The sequence below is a fragment of the Catharus ustulatus genome, chromosome Z, assembly GCF_009819885.2.
Source record: "Catharus ustulatus isolate bCatUst1 chromosome Z, bCatUst1.pri.v2, whole genome shotgun sequence".
Classification (NCBI taxonomy): Eukaryota; Metazoa; Chordata; class Aves; order Passeriformes; family Turdidae; genus Catharus; species Catharus ustulatus.
The window spans coordinates 9,638,557-9,653,043 of NC_046262.2; the positions used below are offsets into that span (position 1 = coordinate 9,638,557).

Consider the following 14,487-nt stretch of genomic DNA (forward strand, 5'->3'; position numbering starts at 1 on the left):
AGACACCGGCTGAGGCCAGGAACAAGGCGTTGAGGGCAGGAACATGGTGCTGGAACTGAGATACGGGCTGGTAATGGGGTCACAGGACTGGGGGCAGGGGCATGTCTCTGGAATGAAGATATGGGCCAGGAATAGGATCACAGGGTTTGGGACAGGGACATGGTGCTGGGGAAAAGGAGATAGGCTGGGAACAGAGTTATGGGGCTGAGGGACAGGAACATGGGGATGCAGAAACAGACATAGGTTGGGGGAGAGGGACATGGGGCTGGGGACAGAAGCAATGACTGCAGACGGTGATGTGGGTCTAGGGGACAGGGGCACAGGCCTGGGGACAGGAATATATATGTCCTGGGCACAGAAATATATAATGGAGAGGGATATGGAACTGATGGCATGCCCTGGAATTAGGGAAAGGGATGAGAGGCAGTGAGGGCTACCTCTGGAGCTGGAAGTGGTGGGGCTACCTGTCCCAGGGGAAGCTGTGTAAGGGAACCAGGTGGTTTTCTACCAGTGGCTACCACCTTCTTAAAGCAAATTGTACCATGTACCTTAGAGAGGAGGTGTCCCACAGAGGGTGTCTGAGCACGACCTGTAGGGATGAGGGCATCTTGACTAGAAATGATCTCATCACACTTTCCCAAACTCCCCTGACATAATCCCCATACTCCCCTGACATCACCATCCTCCTTGGCCATAATGGAGGCAGCAAGTTACTAATCATGGGAATGTTCTCTCCCATCCAGGGCACCCTGGGAGCTGCAGCAAGAGCAGCCACCCCACCATGTCCCAACCTGACTGCCCAGAAACCCTCCCCAGAGCACATACCCGCTCCAGGCATGGCTAGGGGTCTCTCCCCAAAGCAGACCTCACCAGCACAGCTCCAGGGCCAGTGGCCTCTGGTGTAGGGATGTACAAGGACCATGGTTCCTTGAGGAGAAAGCTGGTCATGCTCTCCTTGGGAAATGGATAGGGGAACTTGTCTCCTTTCCAGATACTCTTCAAATCTCCAGGGTCCCATTAGAGCCCCATGGAATGAACCTGAACTCTGTGTGGGTTCCCACTGGGGTCCGGAGCCAGGTGGGTCCCTCATGGAGAGCCAGCAACCACCTTGTGGGGAGGAAGGAGCACAGAGGAGCACTCCCACAGGAGTGGGTTCACCAACGCCAAGCAGGTGTGAGGAAGGGCAGGGTGGGATGAGGGGACTGGAACATCCTCAACCTTCCAGGAGCCACACTTCAACCCTACAACCTCCAGGTATTTGAGACTGTCCCGTGGCCCCACACCCTGTTGGTGTATAGGGTGCTCCATGACCACACAACCAGAGCCACGGAAAACGAGATGTGCCCCTGGCAGGACTCACAGGGCGGTTTCACTGCCCTCGAGGTGAGCAGAGGGAAACCATGCCTGTATCCCTGCCCGTGCCCCGGTGGGGTCCTGTCCTGATGGTTCTCCAGTGCCAGTCCTGTTCTGGCCCTATCCCACTGCTTCCCCTCCCCTCGGTTCTGTCCCAGTTCCACTGCTTCCCCTGCCCGTCCCGTTCCGTTCCCAGTGCTATCTATCCCAGTCCCGCCGCTTTCCCCCGTCCGTTCTCATCCCAGTCCCACCGCTTCGCTTCGCCCGTTCCCGTCCCGTTCCCACCCCGGTCCCATCGCTTCCCGCCCCCGGTTCCCGTTCCCGTCCCGGTCCCATCCCGGTCCCGTCCCGGTCCCTCCGCCGGCCGTACATTTTTACCCTCCGGCCGCGAGGGGGCGGTAGCGCCCCACGTGGCTGTGCCGGCGGCGGCGCTCTGTCCCGCGCAGTTCCCGGGTCCTGATTGGTGCTCGGCGGCAGCGCGGGGGTGACGTCATTGGTGGTGGCCGCGCCATCCCCACGAGATACCGGGAGCTCCGTCCCGGCCGCGTGCTGTCCCCTGTGCCCGGTACCGCGGCCATGGAGTTCCCGGCCGCGCTCTTCCCCGCCTACTTCAGCGCCGGCCCGCCGCGGGAAGAGGGTGGCCCCGCGCCAGTTGCCGGCTGGGGCGAGCACGGGCAAGTGCTGGAGGGTGGCCCCGGCCGCCGCCAGGTGAGGCCCTGCCAGGGGTCCGGGGCGGCCGAAGGAACCGGCAGGACACTCAGAGGACGCTCTGACTGTCCGCCTTCTTTCCCCGCAGGGGAAGACGGCGTTCGTGCCCCGCCGCGGCGCGAGAGGCGAAAGGTGGGAAGCCGCGGACGCTGCGGCCGTGCCGGTGCTGCTGCCCAGCGCGGGTGAGAGCCGCGGGAACGGGAGGGAGCTCTCGCTGCACGGGGGCTGGGGGGGACATGCCGTCCATCTCTATCTCTGCCGCTGTCCCGCGGTACTGAGCGGTGTCTCGGTGCTCGTGTGGTGCCAGGCGGCCTCTGCATTCTCCCCACAGGCTGCTGGTTCCCTTCGCCCGCTATTCAGGACATCGTGTACCGCAGTGGGGCGGGCAGAAAGCTCCGAGTAGGCAGGTCTGGAGTCACTCTGGACTTCGCCAGGCAGGTGGGATTTGAGGTGTTGCATCCTGACAAGGACCTGGAGGGCAGCATGGGACCTTTGCATGCACTGACTCTTTCCCGTCCCTCCCACACAGCTGGGCCATTTCTTTGTGGATCACCCAGAAGACGCTTTTGGCTCCCTGGGGCGTCTGCTGCACAAGAACTTCTACCTGGGAAACTCCAAGCTGAAGGTCACTGTTTGTCCAGGGATAACAGTGTTGTTCCCCACCCTTCCCCTTGCCAATCTCAATCTCTGTCCCATACTCCTGTAGAGACCAGCCCGGAATAGCACCATCCGGATGACTGCCCTGATGGAGGACATCGACCGCCTGGAGGCCCGACGGTGAGAGTCCCTATATCCCCTGCCCTGCAGAGGTGCGGGGGTCTCCTGCTCTGTCCCCTCACCTGATGCTGTCCATGCCCTGCAGTGGCTGCCCCCGGCAGCACTTGGCCTCCCGCCTGCGCTGGTTCTCCCACCTCTGCCGTGACTGGCTCTTCGAAGTGCCACTGGGCCTGCTGGCAGACTGCCTGCACGAGGAGCTAATGCAGCAGTGGTCCAACCTGCTCTTTGATGACAGCTTCACTGGGGGTGCACTGGCCTGGTTGCCCCCTGAAGATGGAGCAACACCTGTGGGCCGCCTGGTGCACCCTGGAGGGCAGGCCATGAACCACCTCTGTATCCTTTCCCATGGGGTGTCCCTGGAGAGGGAAGTGGGGGTTGTGTTGCACTGCCCTTAGCCAGCATCCCAGATTTCCAGGATGTGGTGCTGGAGGAGCTGCCCCGCGCCCGGGGCTCTCCACAGCAGTTTGAGCTCAGCGGGCGCATCCGGCAAGTGGCTGCAGCCCGTGTGGATGGGCAAGGTGAGCCAGCCCCAGGATCCATGTCTCAAGGCAGACAGGATGTAGGGAGGAGCGGCAGCAGGGGGCCCCTGGGATACTGCCAGCTCTCATACCACCTCCTTGCCCCTGACAGATTTTGTTGGGGTTCGCTCAGACTATCACTGTGGTGTTTGGAGGGTGCTGGGCAAGACAGGGGCAGCTCCTACCCCACTACAGGTGATCCGCACTGATATGCCTGCCTCCTGCCTCACTGTCAGGTAGGTGCTGGAGGAAGGGGCTGTGCCAGGAGGAAGCTCTGCTGGCGCAGCCTTGCTCTGTGTGGTGGGTTCTGTTGCCCCATAGTGATGTTGTGCCCCCTGTCCTGCAGCCCTCACCTTCCGGGGGAGCTGTCTGTCTGTACCCAGAGCGGGACCATTTACCTCTGGAGCGTCGAGACCGGGTGAGACAGGGCACTCAGGGGTGTCTAGGGTCTCCTGCAGACACTGGAGTCCCCGGGCATGACTGGGGCAGCCCTGACCCATGCCAATACTGCTGTCTCCCCACAGACTGCAGCAGCTCCGCCATGACCCCCAGACCATGTTTTTTCGGGACTATTCACCCTGGCGCTGGAGTGACTTCACTGCCCACCCACGAGTGCTCAGCTGTGCTGACCGCACAGGCCTGCAGTGCCTAGATGCCCGGGTGAGCTTGGGATGGTGGGCATGGGGCTTGGGGCAGGCAGGGAAGGGCATTCCTCAGCCCAGGGTGCTGACTGTGCCCTGTTCTACTGCTGCAGGCCCCCAAGAGATGCCACTTCGACTTGTTCAAGGTGGGCGAGGAAGCTGGCTGCCAGCAGGGTGAGCGTGTGGTGCTGCCCATGTACCTGGGCAGGGCTCACCCCTCACAGTACCTTGTCACCACCCAGGTGAGTCTCACCACAGCTGGGAGCTACGGAGGACACACTGCACAGCTGTGTCTCCCAGTGCCTATGGGGCATGAGGATCTCCCAGCTGAGGGAGCTGGCACAGTGTGTTAGGGTGTGTCCCATCTGAGCCAAGACTCCTGTCCTAGTTCTCCGTGTATGTGCTGGATGAGCGTTTGCCATTGGTGCCTGTTCTGAAGTGGGCACACATGATGGAGGCCCCTCCACTCTTCGCACATCTAATGCCAGGGAAACCCGGGAGGAGCCACAAAGTGCTGCTTGGTGCATCCCGCACCCAAGAGCTGTTGCTGATGCAATACCGGGGTAAGAGATCAAGCCCCAGGGCTGCTGCAGAGCCAGGGTTCCTCTGCCCATCTCTCAGCCTCCTTGCTGCTGGGGTCAGCTGCTGCTCTGGTATCTGTGCTCACCAGTCAGTTTTTGGGGTGTTTCCTCAGGGGGCAGCCAGTCAGCCTGTCAGCTGGCAGGGACTCCGCAGAAGCTGCACAATATCGCGGGGTGCCTGCAGCACCTGCCCACCCAGCTCCCACACCGCCACCACCTGCTCCAGCAGCGCCTCACAGCCCCAGCAGCAGGTGAGTGGCCCACACTGGCCCACACTGCGGGTCCTGGTGGGGGAGAAGGTGGAATAGAGAGGAAATGTAGCTCTTATCGTGCTTGGCTGGAGGGTGACTGAAAAAGCAAAAGCGATGCCCTTAACAAACCTGTGGAAGAGATTAATGACATGGAAGACAATGTACCAGGCAGGAGCCAGCAGTGAGGGTGCCCACTGAGGGGTGGAGGCAGCCCCCACTGCTGACCAGGCCCGTGGAGTGTCCCCAGGACTGGAACCCTGGTGACAATGCCTTTCTTGTTCCTGCAGGGCTGGCTGCCATGCTACAGGAGGATGGACCGCACAAGTCCATGTTGGTTTTCCAGCTCTCTGAGACTGGGGACGTCTTCTGCCAGAGACTGACCCACAAGGCAGCACAGTCCCCTGCACCCCTATCAAGGGATGAGGCCACAACAGCCCCTGGCTCTTCCCCTCTTTTTGAGGGTCCAGCCAGCAGCCCACAGGGCTTGGGCAGTGAGGAAGAAGAGGAGGAAGAGCAAACATTCTACTTGTCCAACCTGGAGGTGATTGTTGATGAAGAGGAGGGTACACCAGCACCCATGGAGGAAGCTGAACTCCTTCAGGAGCCCTGTGCCAGCCCCGAGCCCTCCTCCCCAGCAGTGCCCAGCCCAGCTGCAGCCCTGCGGTACCGCCGCTGGCTGAGGGCCTTTTTCAGGACCTGCAGGGAGCCTTCTCGGCACACCTGGACCCCCAGCCTCAGCCAGAGGCGCCTCTTCACCCACAGAGATCTGGAGGGGCCAGCAGGCCCCAGCAGCCTGCACAGGCAGATGCGTCAGCGGCTGCGCCAAACCATGCAGGAAGGGAGACGCATCCAGCGCTGGGAGCCTTTGGCCCTCCAACCACCTCCCCTGCCACAGACCCTGGAGCCAGCAGGGGGTCCAGATCCCCTAAGTACTCGTCTGACAGCAGCTTGGGCTGGGGACTGGGAGCAGTGGTGGGAGGAGAGGACGAGCTTTAATATGGCACAGAGACAGCGGGCACTGCGGGAGCGGCGGCGGCGGCAGAAGCGAGCCAAGGGCCGGCGCAGCCTTTCGGCCAGCTTCACCTCCTCCCTCACCTACCAATCTGAGCTGTCTGAGCTGAGTGATGTGGGCCCCCAGCTGCTCTCCCCCAGCCGCCCACCCATTCTCTCCCAAGAAGGCTCCCCACCAGCCGGCAGCCCCCCCGTTCACAGCCTCCCGACCTCACCGGCACCCGACGAAGCTCTGCTGTCTTCACAGAGCCTGCGCTGCCGCGGTATCCCAAAGGAGCGGCGGAAAACGTTACGGGACTACCTGTCTGTGTGGGCCGAGGGACCCCCCGAGCCCCCAGAGCCCCTGGGCAGCCAGGCCAGCCAGCTGTGCATCCCTTCTTCGCAGAGCCAGCTGTCCTCCGCCTCACAGCCCCGCCGCAAGCGCCCACGAATGGGCTTCTGAGAGCAAATAAACCTGCGTGCCACAGCCTTCCTCCCGGGGTCCTCAGTTGTTTGGTCAAGCCACCCACCCTTAGGGGCAGGGGAGGTCGGGCGGGACGCCCGGGGTTTGGGACTCCCGGTGAGGGAGTGACCAGCTTCCCCGGTCGGAGTGTCCCCGCCGGGATGATCCCAGCTGCCAGGCGAGGCGGGCGCGGGCGCTTTAAGGGGCGGGGAGCGGGGCTGGGTGCGAGGCCCGGGGCGGGAGCGGCGGCCATGGCGGCGGTGCTGGCGCGGGGGCTGGCGCGGCGCGCGCTGCGCCTGGGGCAGGTGGGCACGGGGGGACGCGGGGATGGGGGATCCCGGGATAACGGGGGCGCACCGGGGTGTGCGGCGCAACGGAGGCTCCGGAGCGGGTCCGCGCCATGCTCGCCATTACTTCCACTTTCGGGCAAAGTCCGCGGCGGGCATGAGGGCCGGCCCGCACGCCACGGCACGGGGCCTCGGAGCACGCGTGGGCATCCACCCCCACCCCAGCTTGCGCCCCGTGGGCACAGCCGCCCCCTGCACCCCCGAGGGCGCAGATCCCTGTCAGCCCCGTGGACAGTCCCCTGTTAGGCCCGTGAGCTCAGCCCTTTGTCACCCTCGTGAGCACAGCCCGCTGTCCAGGCTGGGACTGGTGGACAGTTCTCTGTACCCCTGTCAGCACAGCCCACCACCAGCCCGCTCGGCATCTGCCCTTCTTACCCCTCATGAGTGTTACTACCGTGTGCACCTCACCGTGCGCCCCGTGTTGGTACCTCCTGTCACAGCCAACCATGACCCCCACGTGCACCCCACCATCGCCCCAGGATCCCTGTATGAATTACCCCCCCGTGCACCCCCAGGACCCATGTATGAATCCCACTACTTCCCACATGCATACCCCACCATCACCCCCACACGCATCCCTCGCCCATATCCCAGCGTCCTCTCCATGTGCATCCCCCCACATACTCCCTGCCACCCCCACGTGCACCCCACCATCACCCCCGTGTGCTCCCCTTCATCACCTTTGCAGACATGTTCCCCCCACCCACCCCCACCGCGGTGTCCTTGTCCTTGTCCCCGTGGGCACAGGCTGTAACCCAGGTATGCCACTCAGCCCCAGCGGTGCGTGTCGGCGCCCGGCGGGCGGGACGGGGAGGTGGGCAAGGCACAGCAGGCAGCAGCGGCCGGCGAGGAGGCAGGAGGGCAGCCCACCATCTTCAGCAAGATCATCGACCGCACTATCCCTGCCACCATTCTCTATGAAGATGACAAGGTAGCTGGGACAGCAGGACCTGTGTCCCCACGAGGGCAAGGGGGCAGAACCCACAGGTGCGGGGCTTACCCTGTTCCCCCTCGTAGTGCCTTGTCTTCCGTGATGTGGCCCCCCAAGCCCCCGTGCACTTCCTGGTGATCCCCAAGCGCCCCATCCCCCGGATCAGCCGCGTGGGTCCCCAAGACACTGAGGTGAGTCTGGAGAGGTCCCTTGGACATTGGTGGTGGGGGTCATACAGTGCTGACCCTGTCGCTCCTCCCTCCTTCAGCTGCTGGGGCACTTGATGGTGGTGGCGGCACGCACAGCGCAGGCAGAGGGGCTGGCTGATGGCTACCGCCTTGGTGAGTTGATATCCCATACCGTGCTGTGGGGCAGGACCCTCACTGGTCGTCCTGGGGGGCTGGGGACAAAGGGGGTGGCCTGATCCCTTGTAACTCTCCTGACAGTGATCAACGATGGGAAGCACGGCGCACAGTCTGTCTACCACCTGCACCTCCACGTGCTGGGGGGGCGGCAGATGGGCTGGCCCCCTGGCTAATGCCCACTATCCACTTACTCCCCAATAAAGCGTTTCCTTGGTGGTGACTTCAGTGGCTCTGCGTCACGGTGGCTTTTTTGGGGGTCGAGGTGGGTGGCTGGGCAGCGCTGGTACCCTGCTTTTTGCAGAGGGTCTGGGCTCCCCACATACCAACTCCACCGTTGAAGCAGAAGGGTTTTCTGGGGCTGCCCACAGCTCCCAGGCAAAAGGCTCATCTTGGTGCTGGGCTGGGGGAGCAGGCTGGGTGCCACAAGGTTGTCCCCAAGGTGGGGAACATCCTAGGGGTGTCAGTAGTGCACCACATCCAGGGCTGCCACCCATGCATTGCCACACCCAGCCCCAGCATCCCTGAATGCCCCTGCTCCACCTCAGGTTTCCCCCTCGCCAGCCCCCCTGCATTGCTGCCAGAGCCCTGCGCTGGACACTGATGTTTCCCTGCTTTTCAAAGCCAGTTAATTGCAGTAGATTGATCTAAAAGCCCTTGGAGCAGGCTTATTGACTGCACATGTACTTCTTGTCCACGCCTGAGAGGCCTCTCTGGCAGCTCCGAGGAGGATCATAACCTTGAGCAGAGCACAGGGCAGGACAGGCTGCGGGGTGGGAGGACCTGCTACCCCCTCCCTGTGCAGATACCCGTGTGCTTCCCCATACTGCAGCCACTGTGCTGCTTGTGCGTGCACTGCCATACAGAACTCAACTGCACTGCTCACCCCCGGCCCCCCAGCTGCGCACCTCCGAGGGAAACTCACTGTGCCGCTCACCCCCGCCCCCCCCCCCTCCCCAAGCGCACACTGAGGAAGACACGTCGTACCCTGCACTCCAGAACCCACAACTGCGCACCACCGAGGGAACCCGCACGCTCCCGACCCCCCTGCACACAAAGCCCCGCCGGCTGCGCGCAGGCACGGCGCTGTTTACAGGCCTTGACCGCGGTCTCGTGCCTGCACGTGTCCGCGCCGGCCCCGTGAGGGGAGCGCACGGGGGGCTCGGCGCATGCGGCCGCCCGCTCCCTGCCGCGTGCCTCCCGCGCCCGCTGGGCCGTGGCCGCCTGCCGTGGCTATATTTAGTGGCCGGGGCCGATGCTGGCGCGGTGCACGGCCCACCTGGCACCGCCGTCGGGACCGCCTGGGCCCCTGCCAGCCGCCGCGCAGGGGACCGCAGCCCGCCGGGGAGAATGGCGGCTCTGTTCATCCCCCGGCTCGGTGGCGCTGGCGGCGGGGGGCCCCCGGGAGCTGTGTGGGGCTGTGGCAGAGTCCAGTCACTTCCCACACATACACACCCAGTATAGTATGGGGAATGTTTTCGGGGTGTAATTGAACCTTAAAATTGTTGATACTTCCTGCCCCTGAGGCTCAGTGCGGGCTGGGGCCACTCTTGAGCTCAGGACAGCCCTGCCTCAGGGATGTGTACCCCAAAGAGAGCTGGGGAGGAGGGGACGCTAAAGAGGGGCCAGGCATCGCCAGGACATCATCCCCCTGAGCTTGCCCAGAGCAGTCCCACAGGGAGTGCTGCACTAGGCACAGGGCACGGGCTGGCACGCGAGGTCAGGGCCAGTCGCCTGCCATCGTGTTACTTCCTGTGCCGAGTTTATTTTGTCAGTCCCCGAGCAGCGGCAGGGCAGGACAGTGGGCACAGCCTCATGGGGCCGAGGCGGCGGGGGGGGCGGAACGGGAGCCAACGGCTGTTTTGGTTCCTCAGCCGGAGAGGATCACAAATGACGCAAGTTCCCAAAAGAGCCGGGCGGGGGGGCTGCGAGGGATGTGTCAGCCGGCGAGAAGCAGCCAGATGTGCTGCAGCAGCTCCAGGGCTGCTGCCCCAAGCTGATGCGGCCAGCGCACAGCCCCAGTGTGATGCCCCACAGACCACCCCGGGGTGATTTGCCCCACAGTGAGTGCACACACCCGGTGTGGCATGGCCAAGCTTCCTGCGCCACAGTGTATTTTAGTGCTGTTAGTGTCCCTTCAGTATCCCTCAGGCAGCCATACTGCCTAGCTAGGTTTTTGGTAAGCCCACAGGTGTTTGTTTGGTGGGGAATCTGGGGATGTTCCTAGGAAGACCACCAAGGGACACAAGCTGGGGCAGGATGACCAAGCTGCCACCCAATTAAGCATGAGCTGGGGTACACACAGGTGCACCCATAGTCGAGCACGGGGGGATGACCAGCAGTATGCAACCCAGAACGCTCACTGGTGAGCTGCGAGCCCCGAGGGCACCCTGGCACCCCCTCCCCACTGATGTGGCCCCAGCATGGGGGAGCCGTGAGATGAGCTCGGGACACGTCTCCCATCTCTCCCTCCTCCCCGCAGCTGTGCAGCAGATGGTCTTGGAGGAGCCCCTGCTTGGCACGGGGCCGAGGGCCCGCAGGGAGGAGCGGTCCCCAGTGGGGGCCCCCCCGGCCCGCTGAGGCCAGAAGGGCCGAGCACATCTCCAGCCAGGAAAAACAGAGGCCCCAGCGCAGAGCGCACGGTGCCCCATCGGTGCACACCGCAGAGCGCTGGAATAACAGCCCTCGCTCCCGAGCCCGTCGCCTGCTATCAAAGGGCCCTTCTTCTGCTCGGCCTCTGCGGGGATGGGGCCAGGGGCCCATCGAGGGCTGGTGGTGAGAGGAGGCAGCTGCTTCACGCCGGCGGACACCGGCTGCACCCAGCCAGGCGCCGGGCACGTCCCGCCCCATCACCCTAGGCCGGCTGGGGGTCCCTGGGGCAAGCGGCTCATTCCAGTGCCGGGCTCAGCGGTATGGGGGTCACTTGGGTCAAGCCGTGTGGAGCAGTGTCTCCTCAGAACCCCTGGGAAAGTGGGGCTGCACTGGCCCTGCTCAGGCACGGTGCACCCCTGAGAGCCCCTGCGGCTAGCTTTGCCCTAAGCAGTGGCCCCAGGGCAGCACGGGGGACATGGACCCCAAAGGTGGGGACAGCCCTGATCCTGTAGTGCAGCGCGGGCACCCCTGTGTCCCTGCAGCCCCGCGCCCCCATCCCCATCCCTCCATACTCCCGTCCACTGCACCCTCGTCCCTCCGTGTCCCCTGCACCCCGGGCCCAGCCCCTCACACAGCCCGGTCCCCGCCACAGCCCCGTCCCCCAACAGCCCCGTCCCTGCCACAGCCCCGGCCCCCAACAGCCCCGTCCCCCCTCACCGCACCCCCTCACGCCGACCGCGCCCTCACCCCGCCCACTCCGCCGAGACCACGCCCTCCCAGTTTAATTAAGTACATTGCCCCGCCCAGTGCGTGTCACGGCCACGCCCCCATGTCTCTCCGCCAATGGGAGGTGCGCACGCGCGTGGCTCCACCCCCGGGCGCCGTGCACCGTCTCCATGGAGAGCGGAGCATCCTGCCGCGCGCACGCGCTATGGAGCGGGGAGCCGGCTGCGCCGGGGGCTGCGGCCCAGGCCGCGGGTAACCCCCGGTGGGGAGAACCGGGGGACAGGGCCTGTGGAGTGCTAGGGGCCAGGGGGAATGAGAAGATGGTGGGTCCGGCCTGTGGGGAGGTCGCAGCAGGGAGGGGGCTGAGCCCAGACAAGGGATGGGAAGCGTATTGCTGCTGGAGTTCCAGGGGACAGAAAGAAGCTACGGACGGGAGACCTCTCGAGGTGACAGACCCAGCAGCAGGCACTGCTTCTGTCCCCCAGAAGGAGAGGAATCCCTCCCTTGTCCCTTGCCCCAGTGTGGAGGTGACGCTGCAGAGGGCCCGTTCAGGATGCTGCCTGTGCCGGTGGGGGCTGGGGACGGGGTTAGCAATGGGGGCTGCGCCCCGCTGCTTTTCTTCAGCGTCTGTTCCCCGCTGCAGGAGCGCTCTGACAAGCTATGTGGGTCCCAAATGCCATGAGGAGAGGCCACCGTGCAGGGTCCAGGGTGACAGGCCTGAGGTACCCGTGGAGAGGCTCTCGTGCGGCGGTGAGGCGCTGTCAACCACCACCAAGAGGCTCCATGAGATGTCAGCCATAGCCACGCCGCCCGAGGAGATATCAGACACAGATGAGCTGCCTACTGTGGCCCTACCAGTTGTGCCCAACAGGGAGCCATCTCCAGAGTCTGGGAAGGATCCCTCTAGGATCAAGCTGCCTCCCTGGCTTGGAAAGTGGGGGACTAGCCCCGAGAAGGATTCCCCCACTGCTGTGCCGGCACTACCCCCAAGCCCACCCACACCAGCAGAGAAGCCCAGCCAGTCGGTGCCCCAGCGGAGCCGTGTGACCCGTGACTGGCAGAAGGAGGTAACTCCGTAAGGGAAAATGCCCCTCAGAGTTGGCCCCATCATGTCCCACATGCTGATCTTGTGAAGCTCCCTGCTCCTGTGCAGACCCCTCTCTTTAAATAGCCACCCGGACGACCTTGAGCCCAGCAGGATAGAAAAAGGATGAAACTCAATAGCACAAAAGGCACAGGCAGGCACGTGGGGAGTAACAGTAAGGCAGGAGGGGAGCTGGGATCTCACTGCTGGGGAGCAGGAGCTGGGTGTCACAGCCCATCACAGTGATGTGGGAATGCCTGCTTGGGCAAGCCATACTGGGGGGCACGTGATGGACCAAGCTGTGCCACAGCCTGGGGACTCCATGGGTTGTTCAAGTGCTGTAAGAGCACTTGCCCAGGGGCAGTCTGGGCACCCAGGTGCTTGGGACAGCCATACAAGGCTGGCTGACCTCCGCCAAGCAGGACAAGTCAGCCCTGCCCAAGCCGTGTCCCTGCTCCAGCTTTCCCAGGTTTCTGGCAGAAAAACCGTAACACCTCTTTACAGCTTATGCCTCTAGGGCTAGCAAAAGCCTAAAAGCTAGGAGAGGGCATGGGGAAGTGCAGCATGGGCTCCTGCCCCCTTCCATAGCCCCCACTATGCATCCCCAGATAATTGTGGACCCCCTGGACTCTCGGCTAGGGAAGGATTTGGACAATGAGGACTTCCAGCATGGCTACCATAGTCTGCCAATCCATCAGTTTCTCTCCTCACTCACTGACAGCTCCTCCCCGAAGGACTGCCCACCTCCCAGGGTCCTGCTGCTGGGGCAAGGTGAGGCTGACCCCAAGAAGCCTGTGCACCCTGAAAAGGCAGCAGGGGGATCTTAGGTGAGGGGCTGATGGCACCTTCCTTTCTGCAGGGCAGAGGAAGGCCACACTGGCATCCATGCTCTACGAGAAATACAGGCAAGCCTTCACTCCTGCATGAGACCCACCCTTGGGGCTATGCCCCAGAGGAGGGGACCTGGGGAGGCAGGGATCCCAGAGCTGAGAGGTGCGGGTCTGCTCTGACTGTAGTAAGGAGACGGAGGAGGAGATCCGCCCCCGCCCGAGGCGCATGGAATCTATCTCCACCACGCACAACGACTACCGTGCCATGGGTTTCCAGTCCACACCCCAGCCCACCACCCAGGTACAAGCAGTAGACATCCCCCCCACCAGCTTGCAGCAGCCTCCAGGGAGTCTGCAAGGCTCCTGTGTCCTACCGAGCATGTAATCCCCTCCGGCTCGTATTTTGCTTCCGCTGCAGCCTCACGACTACTTAACGGAGGAGCCAACCAGCTTCTGGCTGGAGCAAGCCCGTGGACTGCCAGTAAGGCCCCCAGCCTGCTGTTCTGCTAGCACCCTGAGGGTCTCAGCTGCTGACAGAGACCTCTCCAATTCTCTCCTCTCCAGGGTGTCACCGCCTTCTTTGGCAGAAACAATCCCTTCAAGAAGAATGCAGCATTCTCCACTCCCATTACCCTGTACCTAGGGCATCCCGAGCCCTTTAACCTCTGTGACCCCTACGACCCCCTGAGCAGCCAGCTCCAGCCCCACAAGCAATAAAAAAAGGGGACTCAGCCGGTCCCAGCACCCTTGCCCACCCCAAGGCTGTGCTCAGGCTGGATGTTTGGTGGGGGAGCACTGTGTCTCTGGGATCTCAAATCCCATGAGACCATGAAGCAAAATGGGAAACCCTTCAGACCTGTTGCAAGTCACTGTTTACCCAAAACACACTGTGGTCCCAAGATTTCCTCCTTAGGCGTGGAGGGAGAGCCCCTGGCACAGCCCCATCCCCTGGGACACGTCCCCTCCCGGCACACAAAGTGGGTGACACACAGTCCTTGTTCCAGTCCCCAGGCACAGGTGTGTTCCAGTAAGAGGCGGCAGCAGGGCAGCCAGAGCATGAGCTCAGAGGAACGCACTGCAGCCCTCACGCCAAAGCAAACCCACGGCAGCCCTGCCTTCCCAGCACCACCCAAGCCCTCAGCAGCCGCTGCTGCAACCGCCCAGCACTGGCTCCCCTTGCCCACAGCCCGGCCCTATACCACAGACAGACCCCTGGGATATGATCTCTTGGGATGTTTCAGGCAGCTGTCGCCAGCCCAGGCTGAGTTCCATATTGGGGTTCTCTCGGCCTCCCTCCCCACTTGGCATGCTGAGGCAGAGGAAAGTAGAGGCC

At 63.4% G+C, this 14,487-nt stretch overlaps 3 protein-coding genes across 7 annotated transcripts; all 3 read left to right on the forward strand.

Annotated features, from left to right (window-relative positions):
• The first annotated feature begins 565 nt into the window (after positions 1-565).
• TAF1C (TATA-box binding protein associated factor, RNA polymerase I subunit C) lies at positions 566-6,312 on the forward strand. 2 transcript variants are annotated; one of them, XM_033085638.1, is made up of 16 exons: positions 566-1,171; positions 1,255-1,383; positions 1,800-2,061; positions 2,150-2,243; positions 2,393-2,499; positions 2,591-2,686; positions 2,768-2,838; positions 2,924-3,171; positions 3,246-3,356; positions 3,469-3,592; positions 3,703-3,774; positions 3,881-4,016; positions 4,111-4,239; positions 4,386-4,560; positions 4,692-4,829; positions 5,117-6,312. In XM_033085638.1, the coding sequence occupies exons 1-16, from the start codon at positions 963-965 to the stop codon at positions 6,280-6,282; spliced, it is 3,267 nt and encodes a 1,088-aa protein (XP_032941529.1). In that variant the 5' UTR covers positions 566-962; the 3' UTR covers positions 6,283-6,312. The 2 variants fall into 2 exon arrangements, with proteins under 2 accessions (XP_032941529.1, XP_032941530.1); XM_033085639.1 differs by having other exon boundaries at positions 566-1,383.
• A 221-nt stretch (positions 6,313-6,533) lies between these two features.
• HINT2 (histidine triad nucleotide binding protein 2) lies at positions 6,534-8,150 on the forward strand. Its single transcript, XM_033085791.1, has 5 exons — positions 6,534-6,587; positions 7,402-7,560; positions 7,647-7,751; positions 7,829-7,901; positions 8,007-8,150. Exons 1-5 carry the CDS (start codon positions 6,534-6,536, stop codon positions 8,096-8,098), a joined length of 483 nt encoding a protein of 160 aa, XP_032941682.1. The 3' UTR covers positions 8,099-8,150.
• A 3,259-nt stretch (positions 8,151-11,409) lies between these two features.
• SPAG8 (sperm associated antigen 8) lies at positions 11,410-14,410 on the forward strand. 4 transcript variants are annotated; one of them, XM_033086065.2, is made up of 7 exons: positions 11,410-11,502; positions 11,884-12,307; positions 12,933-13,095; positions 13,184-13,229; positions 13,341-13,455; positions 13,573-13,635; positions 13,719-14,410. In XM_033086065.2, exons 1-7 carry the CDS (start codon positions 11,411-11,413, stop codon positions 13,869-13,871), a joined length of 1,056 nt encoding a protein of 351 aa, XP_032941956.1. In that variant the 5' UTR covers position 11,410; the 3' UTR covers positions 13,872-14,410. The 4 variants fall into 4 exon arrangements, with proteins under 4 accessions (XP_032941956.1, XP_032941955.1, XP_032941957.1 ...); XM_033086064.1 differs by having other exon boundaries at positions 13,573-13,871; XM_033086066.1 differs by having other exon boundaries at positions 11,410-11,492; positions 13,573-13,871.
• The last annotated feature ends 77 nt before the right edge of the window (positions 14,411-14,487 follow it).